Below are 17856 nucleotides of genomic sequence, written 5' to 3'. Positions count from 1 at the left end.
ATTTTATAAATTTTATAATTTTATAAAGGAAGGAAGGAAGGAAGGAAGAGAGAGAGAAAGAGAGAGAGAAAGAAAGAAAGAAATTTGTTCCTTAGGGGCACCTGGGTGGCTCAGTTGGTTAAGTGTCCAATTCTTGATTTCCACTCAGTCATGATTTCAGGGTCATGAGATCTGAGCCCCAAGTCTACCTTAGCAGGGTGTCTGCTTCTCTCCTTCTCCCCTGTCCCTCCCCAGGCTCATATGCAAGCACACACTCTCTCTAAAATAAATCAATAAATCTTTAAAAAAAGAAAGAAAGAACAAAAGAATGAAAGAAAGAAATGTGTTCCTTTTTTTTTTTTTTTTTTTAAGATTCCTATTTCTTGGGGCGCCTGGGTGGCTCAGTGGGTTAAGCCGCTGCCTTCGGCTCAGGTCAAGATCCCAGGTCCTGGGTTCAAGCCCCACATCGGGCTTTCTGCTCAGCAGGGTGCCTGCTTCCTCCTCTCTCTCTGCCTGCCTCTCTGCCTACTTGTGATTTCTCTCTGTCAAATAAATAAATAAAATCTTTTAAAAAAAAAAAAGATTCCTATTTCTTGGGGCGCCTGGGTGGCTCGGTCAGTTAAGCAGCTGCCTTTGGCTCAGCTCCATGATCGAGTCCCGCATGAGGCTCCTTGCTCTGTAGAGAGTCTGCTTCTCCCTCTCCCTCTGTACTTTCTCTTTCTCTCTCTCTCTCTAGCTCTGGTACTTGCTCTCTCTCAAGTAAATAAATAAAATCTTAAAAAAAAAAAAAAGCTTTCTATTTATTTATTTGAGAGTGTCAACAGGAGCCAGGTAATGGGGGGAGAAGCAGAGGGAGAAGCAGACTCCCCACTGATCAGGGAACCCAAAGCTGAACTCGATCCCAGGACTCCAGGATCATGACCTGAGCTGAAGGCAGATGCTCAACCAACTGAACCACCCAGGTGACCCAAATTTGTCCCTTTTTATCACTAAAGAGTGTTCATTTGTATGATGAACATAACACAGTTTATCCATTCACTAGTTGGGGGATATTTAGATTATTGCCACTTTTTGGTAATTTTGAATAAAGCTGTTGTAAAAGTCACATATAGGTTTTCGTGTAAATTTAAGTAAACATAAATGTAAGGGGCACTAGCCTGGTTCAGTCCGTAGAGCATGCAATTCTTGATCTCAGAGTTGTAAATTCAAGCCCCATGTTGGGTATAGAGATTACTTAAAAAGAAAGTATTTAAAACAAATAAATTCAAGTTTTTAAACCAGCTTTGCATTCCCAGAGTCATTCCAGTTTGACCATGATGCACTATGATTTTTACATATTGATTAATTCAATTTGTTAACATTTTGTTGAAGATTTTTGCTTGTGTATGTCTTCATGAGACATATTGGCCTCAAGTTTTGTTTTGTTTTCTTAAAGATTTTATTTATTTATTTGACAGAGATACAAGTAGGCAGAGAGGCAGGCAGAGAGAGAGAGGGAAGCAGGGTCCCTGCTGAGCAGAGAGCCCGATATGGGGCTCGGTCCCAGGACCCTGGGATCATGACCTGAGCCGAAGACAGAGGCTTTAACCCACTGAGCCACCCAGGCGCCCACAAGTTTTCTTTTCTTATAATATCTTAGTGTGGTGTTGCCATCAGGGTAATCTTGGCTTCATAAAATGAGTTGGAAATCTTTCCTCCTCTTTTATTATCTGGAAGTGACTATAAAATATGTAATATTTCTCCTTAAATATTCGGTAGAATTAGCAATTGAAGCCTTTTGGTTCTGGGGTTCTCTTGGCTAAAAGATTTTTTTTAAAGATTTGTTCATGGGCGCCTAGGTGGCTCAGTTGATTGAGCAACTGCCTTCCGCTCAGGTCATGATCCCGGACTTCCAGGATCGAGTCCCACATCAGGCTCCCAGCTCCTTGGGGAGTCTGCTTCTCCCTCTGACCTTCTCCTCTCTCATGCTCTCTCTCACTCATTCTCCCTCAAATAAATAAATAAAATCTTATAAAAAAAAAGATTTGTTCATTAAAAAAATAAAGATTTATTGGGGCGCCTGGGTGGCTCAGTGGGTTAAGCCACTGCCTTCGGCTCAGGTCATGATCTCGGGGTCCTGGGATCGAGTCCCGCATCGGCCTCTGTGCTCAGCGGGGAGCCAGCTTCCCTCTCTCTCTCTCTCTCTGCCTGCCTCTCTGTCTACTGTGATCTCTCTCTATCAAATAAATAAATAAAATTTAAAAAAATATTTATTTATTTATTTGAAAGAGAGAGAGAGTGTGAGTGAGGGGGAGATAGAAGGGGGGGGTTAAGAGAGAGAGAGAATCTCCAACAGACTTTCCGCTGAGCAAGGAGCCCAATATAAGGTTCTACCTAAGGACACTGAGATCATGGCCTGAGCCAAAAACAAGAGCTGGGAGCTTAACAGTTTGAGCCACCAAGGCACCCCTTGGTTAAAAGATTTTTTAACTATAAATTTAATATCTTTAATAAATATTGGATCTGGGTACCCCCACCCATCCCACCCAAAAAGAGAAAAAAAAGAAAAAAGAAAATAAATACTGGAATATTTATTTATTTATTTTTCTTTCTTTCTTTTTTTATTTTTTATTTTTTTTAATTTTTTAAATTTTTTTTTAAAAGATTTTATTTATTTATTTATTCGACAGACAGAGATCACAAGCAGGCAGAGAGGCAGGCAGAGAGAGAGGAGGAAGCAGGCTCCCTGCTGAGCAGAGAGCCCGATGCGGGTCTCGATCCCAGGACCCTGGGATCATGACCTGAGCTGAAGGCAGAGGCTTTAACCCACTGAGCCACCCAGGCACCCTCTTTCTTTCTTTTTTTAAAAGATTTTATTTATTTGACAGACAGAGATCACAAGTAGGCAGAGAGGCAGGCAGAGAGGAGGAAGCAGACTCCCCGCTGAGCAGAGAGCCCGGTATGGGGCTTGATCCCATGACTCAGGGATCATGACCTGAGGGGAAGGCAGAGGCTTTAACCCACTGAGCCACCCAGGCACCACAATACTGGAATATTTAGATTATCAACTTTGTTTTTTATTTTTTTATTTTTTAAGATTTTATTTATTTATTTGACAGACAGAGATCACAAGTAGGCAGAGAGGCAGGCAGAGAAAGAGGAGAGAGGAGGAAGCAGGCTCCCTGCTGAGCAGAGAGCCCGATGCGGGGGCTTGATCCCAGAACCCTGGGATCATGACCTGAGCCGAAGGCAGAGGCTTTAATCCACTGAGCCACCCAGGCGCCCCTCAACTTTGTTTTTTTTTTTTTTTTAATTTTTTTGACAGAGATCACAAGCAGGCAGAGTGGCAGGCAGAGAGAGAAGAGGAAGCAGGCTCCCCGCTGAGCAGAGAGCCCGATATGGGGCTCGATCCCAGGACCCTGGGACCCTGGGACCATGACCTGAGCCGAAGGCAGAGGCTTTAATCCACTGAGCCACCCAGGCGCCCTCAACTTTGTTTTTTAAAGATTTACTTATTTAGAGAGAGAGGGAGTGTGTACATGACGAGGAGCGGTAGAGGAAGAGGGAGAGAGAAACTCAAGTGGGCTCTGAGCTGCATGGAACCTGACATGGGGCTCAATCTCAGGACTCTTGAGATCAGACCTGAGCTGAAACCAAGAGTCAAATGTTTAACTGACTACACCACCTAGGCACCCCTCAGATTATCAACATTCTGAGTGAGTTTCAATAGGTTGTATCTTTTAAGAAATTGGTGAATCTCATCTGAGTTATCAAATTTATAGTCTTAAAATTGTTATTTATTACACTTTCACTATTGGTAAAGCCTATAGTTATGTTCCCTCTTTCATTCTTTTTTCCCCACTCTTTTATTCCTTTTTTTTTTTTTTTCCTAAGGATTTATTTATTTGACAGACAGAGCACAAGCAGGGGGAGGTGCTGGCAAAGGGAGAAGCAGGCTCCCTGCTGACCAAGAAGCCCAATGCTGGACTCGATCCCAGGATTCTGGGATCATGACTGGAGCAGAAGGCAGGCGTTTAACCCATTGAGCCACCCAGGCGCCCCTTGTTTTTAAGATTTTATTTTTTTAAGTAATCTCTACACCCAATGTGGGACTCTAATCTACAACTTGGGGCTCAAATTTATGACCCTGAGATCAAGAGTTGTATGCTCTACCAACCGAATCAGCCAGGCACCCTACCATTGGACATCTTAACCTTGAGCCTCCTAACCCTATCATCTATTCTTCACACAGCAGGCATAAGAATATTTTCTTTCTCTTTCCTTCTTTCTTTCTCTTTTTCTTCCTTCCTTCCTTCTTTCCTTTCTTCCTTTTCTTCCTTTTTTTTTTTTTTTTTTAAGATTTTATTTATTTATTTGACAGAGACAAAGTGAGAGGGGGAACACAAGCAGGGGGAGTAGGAGAGGGAGAAGCAGGCATCCCGCAGAGCGGGGAGCCCCACCCTGGGCTCAATCCCAGGACCCTGGGATCATGACCTAAGCCGAAGGCAGACTCTTAACGACTGAGCCACCCAGGCCCCCCAAAGAAGGGTATTTTCAATAAAATTCACATACTTTTTTTTTTTTTTAAAGATTTTATTTATTTATTTGACACACAGAGAGAGATCACAAGTAGGCAGAGAGGCAGGCAGATAGAGAGGAAGAAGCAGGCTCCCTGCTGAGCAGAGAGCCCGATGCGGGGCTCGATCCCAGGACCCTGGGATCATGACCTGAGCCGAAGGCAGAGGCTTTAACCCACTGAGCCACCCAGGCGCCCAAAATTCACATACTTTTTAATGGGTCCCAAAGCCCTGCAGTATCCGGTTCTGCCTCCCTTCCTGGCCTCATTTCTTACCATCCTTCCCCTCAACCACAAATCTCCAGGCATACTGATCACCTTGTGCCTTATGTTCAGGAAGTTTAGTTCCTACTCAGGGCCTTTGCACTTGCTGTTCTTCCTGCCTACAGCACAATGCTCTCAGATATTCCCATGGTCTGATACCTCATTTCACTAACGGTCTCAGTTTACATATCATTTCAGAGCAGACTTCCTGGCTATCACTGTGAAATGACAATCCTCATTCCTCTTGAACCATTTCTTTCTCCATTACTCTGTTTGGTTCTTACATTAAGTTCTACTTCCGCTTGTCTATTTCCACAGACTAAGCTACACGTGGGTAGCAACATTATCTTACTGGCACTATCTCCTAGCACAAGGCTTGGCACAAGATAGGTGCTAAATAAATATTTGTTCAATGAATGAATGAATTCTCTCCTTTCCTAAATATACTTCTATGACTTCCAGGGTTATGGGATGGGAGGGATCAAAGGTGAGACTAGAAATACTGTTATTTGCACTCCCATAGCCCCTTGTGTCTCCCTCTACTCTAATAGTTCCCTTATTTATTTAACAGATATTTATGGAGTACCAATTCTGTCCCAGGCACTGGAGATACAATGGTGAAAACCAGAATGCTTTTATGGAGCTCCTGGCCTACAGAGAAAGATGAATGGTAATCCAGAAATGGGGAAAATAAATGCCAAATAACAAATAGGTCATATGCCGTGAAGAAGAGGTGCATGGTATTATAGGAGTGATGTAAGGAGTTCTGGTAAGTCTGGAGGGTTCAAGAGGGCTTCCCTGAGGAAGTACCAGATGAATTGATGCCTTAAGAGTATGTAGGAGTGAAGTGAGGGTTAATTGTGTGGAAGGAGAACTATGGCTCCTAGTGTGAGGCCAGAGTTCTGCATGCACTGGGACTCCAGAGGCCTGCCTGGCCAGCATGAGGGTGATGGAGATGTGGTCATAGAAGTACGCCAGATCTGATTAGGCAAGACAGGAGAAGGGGAAGGCATTTTTCTTGTCCTCCACCTCCAGAGGGCAGCCCATTTGTGGCTCCAGGCTTGGAACCACAATGTTTCTGATCATCAGGAGTTTCTAAATCAGTTTCTTGCTTCAAAGATTTTGAGAACCACCGAATTAGGGGCCAGTTTCTCACTAAATGTTTGACAGATTAACTCATGCTTGTTGGGTTGAACAGGGTGGCAAAACATTTTTGGGCAGCCTCTGACTGGGCAACCGATTTATGGCATATGATCTTAGGCCCTTAACTATCTTCCCTCCTTCCTTCTTTCTCCCAGACTTAAGTCAGCAAGCATTTCTTTCTCTCTCTCTTTTTTAGATTTTTATTTTTTTTATTATTATTCTTTTTCAATTTATTTATTTTTAAAGATTTTATTCTTTTATTTGTCAGAGAGAGAGAAATGGAGAGACAGAGAGAGAGAGAGGGAGAGACAACACAAGCAGTGGGGAGCAGCAGGCAGAGGTGAAGCCGGCTCTCTGCTGAGCAAGGAGCCTCATGCGGGACTTAATCCCAGGACTCTGGGATCATGACCTGAGCTGAAGGCAGCTGCTTAACTGACTGAAACACCCAGGAGTTCCCAAGATTTTATCTATTCCTTTAGAGAGAGTGAGCAAGCAAGTGAGCAGGTCCAAGCAGGGAGAGGGGCAGAGGGGAAGGGGAGGAGGGAGGGAGGGAAGGAGGGAGAGAGAGAGAGAGAAAGAGAGAGAGAGACTCTTAAGCAGGCTCTGCACTTGGGTGCAAGTGAGGAGCCTGCTTTGCACCCAAGTGCAGAGCCTGTCTTGAGTCTCAATCCCAGGACCCTGAGATCATGACCTGAACTGAAATCAAGAGTAGGATGCTTAATCACCTGAGCCATCCAGGCACCCCCTAAGTTTATTTTTTTCAAAATAATCTCTACATGCAACGTGGGGCTTGAACTCACAATCCTGACATCAAGAGCTGCATGCTCTTATGACTGAGCCAGCCATGCACCCCAAGACTTTTTTTTAGAGGGTGGGAAGGGCAGAGGAGAGGGAGAAAATTCCAAGCAGGCTCCACAGACAGTGTGCAGAGCCAAACTCTGGACTTAAACCCACAACACCAAGATCAGGATCTGAGATAAAATCAAAAGTAGAATGCTTAATGGACTGAGCTACTCAGGCACCACCCCCCTTTCTAAAAGACTTTTTATTTTTAAGGAATCTCTATGTCCAACGTGGGGCTCGAACTCATGATCCAACGATCAGGAGTCATATGCTCCACTAAGCCAGCCAGGTGCTCCTCAGCAAGCATTAATTAAACATCTGTATCATAAAAATATTTAAAATGTTGCAGCTGGGGCACCTGGGTGGCTCAGTTGGTTAAGCATATGCCTTTAAAAAAAGCATCTGCCTTAGGCTCCACTCCTGATCCCAGGGTCCTGGGATCAAGCCCTGTGTCAGGCTCAGCTCAGAAGGGAGTCAGCTTTGCCTCTGCCCTTGCTCCTTCTCTCTCTCTCTCTGTCACCTGCTCTCTGTAATAAATAAAAAAATCTTTAAAAAAATAAAATAAGATGTTGCAGCCATTATATCCCAGACAGCCAAGTGCTAAGAGAAGGCAAGGCAGTACAGAGCAGGATTCAAATGGAAATGGAATTTCTATAAATTAAAAAAAAAATTTTTTTTTAAAGTAGGTTTCACGTGCAATGTGGGGCTTGAACTCAGGACCCAAAGATTAAGAGTCACATGCTCTACTGACTGAGTCAGTCAGGCACCCCAACAATGGAATTTTTTTTTTTAAAGATTTATTTATTTATTTGACAGACAGATCACAAGTAGGCAGAGAGAAAGGAGGAACAGGCTCCCCGCTGAGCAGAGAGCCCCATGCGGGACTCGATCCCAGCACCCCGAGACCATGACCCGAGCCGAACGCAGAGGCCTTAACCACTGAGCCACCCAGGCGCCCAACAATGGAATAATTTTTTGAGCACCTACTATGTACTAGCAACTTCTAGGCAGGAAGGGTAGAGGCTAGAGGGGATAGTGAATAGGAATAGAAATTAGAAGGGAAAAAAAGGAAGTGCATATAATAATTGCAACATTTTATTTTATTTTTTTTTAAAGATTTTATTTATTTATTTGACAGAGAGAGAGAGAGAGATCACAAGTAGGCAGAGAGGCAGGAAGAGAGAGGAGGAAGCAGGCTCACTGCTGAGCAGAGAGCCCGATGTGGGGCTCGATCCCAAGACCCCGAGATCATGACCTGAGCTGAAGGCAGAGGCTTAACCCACTGAGCCACCCAGGTGCCCCTAATTGTAACATTTTAAAAACATAGCAGGGGGGCACCTGGGTGGCTCAGTCGGTTGTGCATCCGACTCTTGATTTTGGCTCAGGTTATGATCTCAGGGTCCTGAGATCAAGCTCCCACATTGGGTTCCCACTTGCACTCAGCAGATAGTCTACCCCTTCCACCTCATGCTCTCTCTAATCAATAAGTAAACCTTAAAAAGAATGTAGCAGGTACTGTATTTTTCATGCAACAGTCTTGTGTGCTGGGTCCTATCATGAGCCATTTACTGAGCCTCAGAAAGATGAAATAAATGACTTGTCTGAGGCTATATAGCTGGTAAATGTGAAGCCATGGTGTATATCCAGCCTGTCTGGCTCTGGTGTGTGGGCTCTTGGATTTAACACCATTTTAGAGTGTACATAGTATGTACATGTTGAAAAATATCCAATTATCCAAAACTTGGAAGTAAAGCAAAAGAATAGCTTCATGGAACTCCAATTTGCTTTTCCAGTTCACAATATGCATTGGCAACCTTTTCTTTTTCTTTTTTTCTTTTTTTTAAAGATTTTATTTATTTATTTGACAGAGAGAGATCACAAGTAGAGAGAGAGGCAGAGAGAGAGGAGGAAGCAGGCTCCCCGCTGAGCAGAGAGCCCAATGTGGGGCTTGGTCCCAGGACCCTGGGATCATGACCTGAGCCGCAGGCAGAGGCTTTAACCCACTAAGCCACCCAGGCGCCCCTTGGCAACCTTCTCTTATTACCACAAGTATATCTACCTACTTTTCAAATATTGTATATTATTTTCTACAGTTTATTTCACTAGTTCTCCATTTAGGGCATTCAAGCCAATTTTGATTTTTCTTTTACAATTCTTATGTAAACTTCCTTCCTTCCTATGCATCTTTTTGTACACATAAGTAAATATTTCTTTGGGATGGAGACTCACAGGTGGGATTTCTCTCTTTTTTTTTTTTTTTTTTTTTTTTAAGATTTTTATTTATTTGACAGAGACAAAGCAAGAGAGGGAACACAAGGGGCACCTGGTGGCTCAGTGGGTTGGGGCCTCTGCCTCCGGCTCAGGTTGTCCCAGAGTCCTGGGATAGAGCCCCGCATCGGGCTCTCTGCTCGGTGGGGAGCCTGCTTCCCTCTCTCTCTCTGCCTACTTGTGATCTCTGTCAAATAAATAAATAAAATCTTAAAAAAAAGAGAGAGCGAGAGAGAGGAAACACAAGCCTGGAGAGTAGGAGAGGGAGAATCAGACTTCCCGCTGAGCCCAAGGCAGATGCTTAATGACTGAGACACCCAGGCGTCCCACAAGTGGAATTTCCAATCGAATGCATGAAATATGGCAACTCATTGCTTGTTTTCTTGATTATGAGAGAGGTTGAGCATCTATTTTTATTTTTAATTTATTTTAAAGGTTTTATTTTTTAATTTGACACAGAGAGACACAGCAAGAGAACGAACACAAGCAGGGGAACAGGGAGAGGGAGAAGCCAGGACTCCCACTGAGCAGGGAGCCCGATGTGGGGCTTGATCCCAGGATCCTGAGATCATGACCTGAGCTGAAGGCAGATGCCCAACAACTGAGTCATGCAAACACCCCGAGGTTGAGCATCTATTTTTTAATGTTTAGTAGCCATACAGCTTTTCTTTTCTATGCATTGTCTCCTCATCCTCTTTGTTCATCCTTTTCTTTCTTTCTTTTTTTTTTTAAGATTTTTATTTTTTTGTTTATCAGGAGGAAGAGCACAAGTGGAGGGGTTGGCAGGCAGAGGGAGAGGGAGAACCAGACTTCTCACTGAGCAGCGAGCCCACTGCCGGGCTTAATCCCAGGACCCTGGGACCACAATCTGAGCTGAAAATAGACGCTTAACTGACTGTGCCACCAAGGAGCCCTTGTCTATTTTTCTTTTTAATTTAATTTTAAGTAATCTCTATACCCAATGTGGGGTTCAAACTCAGGACCCTGAGATCAAGAGTTGCATGCTATACTGACTGAGCCAGCCAGGTGCCCCCATTCATTTTCTATTAAATTATCTTCTTCTTGGTGTATAGGAGTTGTTTATTTCGAATATTGATCCTTTGTTGAATATGTTGCAGACATTTTATCCCTGTCTTCTGCTTATAAAAGGAAGCAAAGTTAAAAGAACTTTGTTTATGGTGTTTTGTATATAGAGGAGTTTGGAATTTTTTTAAAATTTATTTTATTTTATTATTATTTTTTTTAATTTTATTTATTTATTTGTCAGAGAGAGTGAGCACAGGCAAACAGAGTGGCAGGCAGAGGCAGAGGGAGAAGCAGGCTCCCCGCTGAGCAAGGAGCCTGATGTGGGACTCGATCCCAGAATGCTGGGATCATGACCTGAGCCGAAGGCAGCCGCTTAACCAACTGAGCCACCCAGGAGTCCCTTATTTTATTTTTTTTAAATTTTATTTGACAGACAGAGATCACAAGTAGGCAGAGAGGCAGGCAGAGAGAGAGGAGGAAGCAGGCTCCCTGCTGAGCAGAGAGCCCAATGCGGGGCTCAATCCCACGACCCTGAGATCATGACCTGAGCCGAAGGCAGAGGCTTTAACCCACGGAGCCACCCAGGCGCCCCTTAGATTTATTTTTATTTATGTATTTATTTATTTAAAATAGGCTCCATGCCCAATGTGGGGCTTGGGACTCCTTACCATGAGAGCAAGGGTGCATGTTCTACCAACTGAGCCATCCTAATGCCCTGGAGTTTGTAATTTTTAATTTGTTTAAAAAATTTTTTTAAAGATTTTTCTTTATTTATTTGACAGAGAGAGTGAGAGAACACAAGTAGGGGAACAGTGGGGAGAGAAAGAGGGAGAAACCGACTCCCCGCCAACTGGGGAGCCTGATTATGTGGCTCCATCCTAGGACCCTGGGATCATGATGATCCCAGCCAAAGGCAGAAGCCTAACCATCTAAGCCACCCAGGCGCCCCTCGTTTTAATTTTAATTCCTATTTTTGAGTCGAGTTTTTGGGAGTCTGTTCAGAGTAGCTCAAAATACCGGGTCAGGGGCGCGTCTGGGTGGCTCAGTGGGTTAAGCCTCTGCCTTCGGCTCAGGTTATGATCTCAGGGTCCTAGGATCGAGCCCGGCATCGGGCTCTCTGCTCTGAAGGGGGCCTGCTTCCACTCTCTCTCTCTGCCTGCCTCTCTGCCTACTTGTGATCTCTCTCTCTCTGTTAAATAAATAAATAAAATCTTAAAAAACAAAACAAAAACAAACCAACCTACATTTAAAAATACCGGGTCAGAACTCCTTAGGTTTTAGGTTCTAGTTCCATCTCTGCTTTCTGCTAACAATAAGCAGTGGGCAAGCTGGTTGGTGAAAAAGGCCTTTTTTTCATGTATAGATAAGGGAAAGTAATTCCTCTCTCCCTCATTGTGAGGATTAAATGGATGAGCGTTTGAAAAACAGCACCAGAAGATGATAAAGAGCTCAGTAACAGAAATGATATCTAACGGTTATTAATATCATGATGGCGACATTTTAGACATTTGGCACAGAATAGGCCAAAACGAGGAAGTGACTTACCCAGGGACATGCTTCGCGCGACCAGGCCTTAACCTGGAGAACTCAGGTGCGACGCTGTCCCCTCCCCCCTAAGCCCCGCCCCCTAGGGCCTCGCCTCCTCCTCCTCTGCCCTGGCCACAGCCGGAAGCCCAGTGCTAGACGAGTGGGCCTGGCGCGTGATGGGCGCGCGTGACACAGGCGGGGCGGGTCTGAGAAGCTGGATGCGTAGGGATAGGGCGTCAGGTTCGCGCGGAAGGGGCGGGCAGGTCAGGGGGCGGGGCTTAGCTGGAACGGGCCTTGGGGCCGGGCTTCCGCGTGCTTAGGCCCGGCGGGCGAGGGTGAGCGGCGGGGGCGTGCCCAGCGGCCGGGGCGGAGCCAACCGGGGGGCGGGGCGGTGCGCGGCCTAACGGCGGCGTTGGCGGCGGCAGGAGCGGTGGTGCTCTGGCTGGCGGGCGTCGCGGCTTCTGGTTCCGCGGCGGCTCTGGCGAGCGACCCGGGCCGCGGGTGGAGGCGGGAGGCGAGCGGCGGAGGCGATTGGCGATGGTGGGCGTCCCTGGAGCGGCCGCCTTCCAGCGTAAGCAGGGCGGGAAGGCGGGAGGCTGAGGGGGGCGTGTGAGGGGCCTGCTGCTCCACAGGCTCGAGCTTCCGAGAGGCCCCCGGCGCGAGGCGGGGTTGGGGAAACTGAGGCCCGAAGCAGGGCCCTGGATCCAAGGTCACGCGGAAGGCCGGGCCTTCCCGGGTTTTCGAGACCGTCCGGGCGCTTCCTGCGCCCCTGGAGGGCTCGTGGCTCGGGATGTGAGCGAAGCTGTGGGGATCGGGGCCTCGGAGCCCAGGCCCGGCCGGCGTCCATCCGACTTACCGGCGGACAAGGATTGTTTTGTTCTCCCGGCGGTGGGGCCCCTAAGTCCGGCTCCTAGGGAAATATTACACGCGCCCAGTTTCAAGGGGTGTGTGGCGGATGGTGAAGGAGGCGAGGATGGCCTCTTTGAAAGGGGCCTGTTGAGTGCAGGCTCGGGTCAGATTGCCTGGGTTCACATTCTGGCTCTACCGCTTAGGGGATGTGACCTTGGATCTGCCTGAGCCTCAGTTCCTCCTTCTGCAAAATGGGGGTGTGAAGAGCATTTTCAACCCCCGTACCCGCCGCCAGGGTTTTTGGGTTTTGTGGGGCCAGTAGAATGCTTGGCACAGACTGGAACATACACAAGCGTGAAAACTGTTATTATTGTAGTCTCTGATAAACCGCATCCAGGGTGGACCTCCCTCGGAAAAGCCCGAAATTGGGCTCTGGTTGTATATTCGTTTAAAATGTCTTAGGATAGTCCTGCTTTGTGAGCCAGTTGTTTTTCTTACCTCCGTTTCTCTATTTTCCCCCATTTGTCTAGTGTTCCTCCTAGAATTTTGAGATCCTTGGGGGAGGGGTGGTATCTCAATAACAACAGTAACATTTTAATTGTTTCTTGTTACAATAGCAGTAGTCGTCAACATTTTTTGAGCCGTAGGCATTTTGCATTCTATTCATTCAGTATTTATTAAATCATTTATTAGGTAAAATACCATTCTCGGCCCTGGGAATATAGCAGAAAAAATGGATAGACCAAATTCAGTCTTTGAGTTTGGTTTTGGGAGGGAGGAGGGACACAAGGTAAATGAGGAAACATAAGATTGTTTTGCTTGTTAACCTTGTGTCCCCCCCCCCCCTTCCCAAAACATTTAATCCTGGTGATAGTGTAAATAAGAGTTAAGTATTCGGGGGCGCCTGGGTGGCTCAGTCGTTAAGGGTCCGCCTTTGACTCAGGTGGTTCTGGGATGGAACCTGGCGTGGGGTTCCCTGCTGCGGGGGAGCCGTGCTTCTCCCTCTCCTTTTCCCCCTGTTTGTTTTCTCTCTCTGGCTCTGTCAAATAAATATAAAATACAATCTTAAAAAAAAGTTAAGTATTTGAATATGCCCATTTTGCCGCAGATGAAACTGTCAAATTGTGATCTAGCTGCAGGACCCTCAGTCCATATAAAAGGGAGGCTTTACACCGCCTCTCTTCTTTGACACTCATTAAAAGTTGAAGAAATGCAAAGTAGGTGCATCCAGCATTGCTTCTTCGTATCAAGTCTGCAGTTGGCTGCTTTTCATAGTTTGATCCTTTCCTCTTGGAGGTTGTAACAAAAGAGAGGCTGAGGTGACTCTTTAGGTCCAAGATGCACCATCTCTATAAAGGAAAGGATTTTTAATCCAAACTCCAGTTTTTTACATCCACACCTGTTCATGCAATTTTTGGTTTAAAATATACCCCCAAAGTACAGTTTTTGGTTCTATTATGTAATGAAGATTTATTTACTTACTTATTTAGTTGTTCTTAATAGAATTCTATATTTCATTCTTAGCATGCTTAGTGCACTTTTTCTTTTAAAAGCATAGGTTTCACTAAAATACTGAGAGGATTTTTTCAGTGATGTTTCTCCACCATACAGTTAGATTCAGCATTGACCATCTGCCATGCACCAGGCCCTGTGCTATTGTAGGGCTTACAAAGATGAATAAAGCAGATTCTTGCCTCTTGGAACTTACCTATGGTCTTGATTGGCTAATGTGTTTAACTGAAGTGCTGGGCAGAGAATGTAGAGCTCAGAGTCCTTAGGGGAAGTAGTCTAGAGCATTGGCTTCAGATGATTTTAGTGTTCTGTCAGTAGATAGGGTTAAGTGTGCACACATGTGAATGTTTTAAGTTAACAATTACAGTGCTAACTGTAGTCTGTATTATGTACATTTTATAACACATGTGCAAAAATAGATATTTTTGCAAAGGATGAACTAAAACAAAAGTAGAAGTTCCAGTATCATCTTTTCATATCCTGGTGTGAATAATAACTATGGATCTTGGGGGTGGGGACCATTGGTCTTGTAGAGGGACCTTTTCAACCCATGAGGTCTATTGAAATTCACTTCTGGAGTTGTGCCTAGGTTGAAATTTTGGGGTCCAGTCCTATTTGAGACTTGGGGCACATTATTTAACCTTTCTGTGCACTTCATTTTCTTCATCTGTTACAATTGAGTTGATGAGGGGCGCCTGGGTGGCTTGGTTGGTTGGGTGGCTACCTTCAGCTCAGGTCACGATCCTAGTGTCTTGGGATTGAGCACCAAATTGGGCTCCCTGCTCAGTGGGAGCCTGCTTCTCCCTCTTCCTCTGCCTGCCCTTCTGTCTGCCCCTGTGCCTGCCTCTGCCTACATGTGCTCTTTCTCTGTCAATAAATAAAATCTTTTAAAAAAATTGAGTTGATGAGAGCTCCTGCCCCATTTACAGTTTTGTGATGATTGATAATCTAAATATGGTAATGTATATAGTAATATGTGTAGAGTACTTAAACTGTGCTCGACCCACCATTTTGGGTGCTGCTTGTGCCTGAGGATACAAGGAAGACTTAGGATCTCACAGTGTAGTAGGGGCCCTGCACCTGTGTATAGGTAATAAAGTGCTTTAAGTGCTCGAAGCATAGTCTCTTGGGAATACAGGGTAGGAATAACTAATTGTTCTTTGAGGGTCCAGGTAAGGTTTAGGAAAGGAGGTGACATTTGAACCAGGCCTAAGAAGGAGAGGGGCTTTTTCCAGCTGGAGGAATGGTGGACCTCTTTAGGCAATCAGCAGATACTTGGATACTCTTGAGGGCTTAGTGAGCAGTTGGGGAGATCTGGACCTTCAGGGAACCTGATTAAGCTTGTATATCTTGTTAATACGATAACAAACTGCGTTCTGGCTGGAGTTGTTCCTGTCAGGGTCCAGATGGCAAGGAAGCCTATTCCAGAACTTTTCACAGTACCACAGCTCTTTTCTCTCTGATGACACTTACCTCATTCAGCCTTCTTAGTAATCTAAGAATATGAACTCCTAAATGTAAGCTTCTTAAGAGTTATAGTATGTGCATTTTTTAAAAAAAGTTTTTATTTATTTGGGATAGTGAGAGGTCACAAGTAGGCAGAGAGTCAGGCAGAGAGAGAGGGGGAAGCAGACTCCCCAGGACCCTGAGATCATGACCTGAGCTGAAGGCAGAGGCTTAACCCACTGAGCCACCCAGGCACCCCCCAGTAATTATTATTATTATTATTTTTTACCTGACATTTGTCTATTAGCATGAAAGAAGAGATGTTAAAGTGTACCTGAAAGACTTCCTGGAGGGTTGAATTAGGTACCTTCCATATTGTCCTCTAGGTCTACTCTCCATCTGTTGCTTATTCTCTGCCCTCGGAGGCTGGCTTATTATATGAACTATATTGAGAGCTTCCTTGCCATCTAAGGTTAGGGAATTTTAATTTCTCTGCTTCCTTCCTATTGATACTGCCTCTGGCTGGTTATGTCACTTGATGAAGATTTGCCATTCCTCTAAAGGAGGTTCTCTCTACAACTCTACTCCTAGATTTGGAGTTTTTATTTCCTTTGTTCCTCCAGCTTAGAAGTGTGCTCTCTAATCCCAGGATACTACTCTCCCTTGTGATTATCACCTTTATAGTCCTGTTATTAAACCCTTCTTGATTTATCCTTACTCTGGAGTATGGCATCTTTCCTGCTGGGACCATGACTATGATTGAAGCTTGTATATCTTGGTAATAGCGTAACACCTCAAACTTTTACTCCGGGGTCACTCATATACTGCCCATTCTTCAAAGATACTTGTCTAAGCCCAGCTTATAAGCAGATTTACAAGTTTATTTATTTAAGTAATCTCTACATCCAACATGGGGCTCAGACTCATGACTTCTGACTGAGCCAGCAAGGCACTCCCTTAGCAGATTTTAGAAGCAACAAATCAGATGAAGAGGAAACCTACCCCAGGTAAGCATACTGACAATGAGAGGCAGGGTCTCTCTTTAGCCCTTACCTACTATGCCACACTGATGAATTTAGTCATTTTTCACCAAACTATTGGATATGGGAAAAAAAAAAACCTAACTCCTAGAAACACAGTAATCTGTGACTGCACAGTCCAGACCAGATAAATTGCAGTTAGTAGCCTATTTAAAAAGGCAGAGATACAGATGAGGCAGGTTGTTGATCATAATGAATTTGCAAACTTTGGGTTTGAGGCCCAGTTCTGGGAAGTTTTTCAACTTATGAGACTCTGTTTCTTTATATAAATGAGGATAATTCCTGCCTAATAATAACTAATAGTGAAAGTTTATTCTGGGCTAGATATCATGCATTTACCTTTTGCCTTTTAATCCTCCAATCTTTTAGGTAAGTATGTATCCCGATTTTACAACTTGTGAAATTGACTTAGGTGTTATAGAACTAATAAATGACAAAGCCCAGATTAAAATCTAGATCTTTCTGACAGCAGAGCCTGCTGAGCTCTTAACATTAAGGGAGCTGTTACTTAAAATGTGTTGACTGGGACGCCTGACTGGCGTGGTTGGTGGAGTATGTGACTCTCGATCTTAGGGTTGTAGGTTTGAGCCCCATGTTGGGTATAGAGATTACTTAAAAAAAAAATAATAAAATCTTTAACAAAAAGTTGACCTTGGGACACCTGGCTGGCTCAGTTGGTAGGGCTTGTGACTTGTGATCTCAGGATGTTGAGTTGACTCCACTTTGGGCGTAGAGATTACCTTTAAAAAAAAAGTGTTGACCTGGACCCCTGGGTGGCTCAGGTCATGATCCCAGGGTTTTGGGATCAAGTTTTGCATCGGGTTCCTTGCTTCTTCTTTTGCCTACCGCTCCCTCTGTTTGTACTCTCGCTTTCTCTGACAAAAAAATAAAATCTTTATTTTTTTATTTTATTTTATTTTTTTTAAAGATTTTATTTATTTATTTGACAGAGATCACAAGTAGATGGAGAGGCAGGCAGAGAGAGAGAGAGAGGGAAGCAGGCTCCCCGCTGAGCAGAGAGCCCGATGCGGGACTCGATTCCAGGACCCCGAGATCATGACCTGAGCTGAAGGCAGTGGCTTAACCCACTGAGCCACCCAGGCGCCCCCCAAAATAAAATCTTAAAAAAAAAAGGTCTTGACCATCAATGAATGGGAAAATCACACCCTCATTTCTATACTCTGACACTGAATTTCCTATACTTTAAAGGTCATCCAAGTTCTCAGAATACAGCATTTATAAGGGAAGGGAAGCAGTGCTTGTAGATATCTAAATATTACTGCACTACAGAACTTTTTCTGGTTATTTCTTCCCTTTTTAAGGGAGATGCTCAGAACCTTTGTTGCTTCGTGTTGTATGCACCCCACCGCGTTTCCCACCTCTACCCTGTGGCAGAGTAGTGTG

The 17856-nt window shown here is 44.7% G+C and overlaps 1 protein-coding gene across 5 annotated transcripts in view; it reads left to right on the top strand.

Moving 5' to 3' along the window:
• The first annotated feature begins 12136 nt into the window (after positions 1–12136).
• The window catches only part of LOC111141619 (CBFA2/RUNX1 translocation partner 2), a 180362-nt gene continuing 174642 nt past the window's right edge, over positions 12137–17856 (top strand). For all 5 annotated transcript variants that reach the window (XM_022494321.1, XM_022494320.1, XM_022494316.1 and 2 more), the window contains exon 1: positions 12137–12176. In XM_022494321.1, coding sequence (XP_022350029.1) covers positions 12143–12176 — 34 coding nt within the window. In that variant the 5' untranslated portion in view covers positions 12137–12142. The remainder of the gene's footprint in view (positions 12177–17856) is intronic.

Source organism: Enhydra lutris, unplaced genomic scaffold (genome assembly GCF_002288905.1).
Source record: "Enhydra lutris kenyoni isolate GAN:26980312 unplaced genomic scaffold, ASM228890v2 scaffoldscaffold6, whole genome shotgun sequence".
NCBI lineage: Eukaryota > Metazoa > Chordata > Mammalia > Carnivora > Mustelidae > Enhydra > Enhydra lutris.
This window is presented reverse-complemented; position numbering and strand designations above follow the sequence as displayed.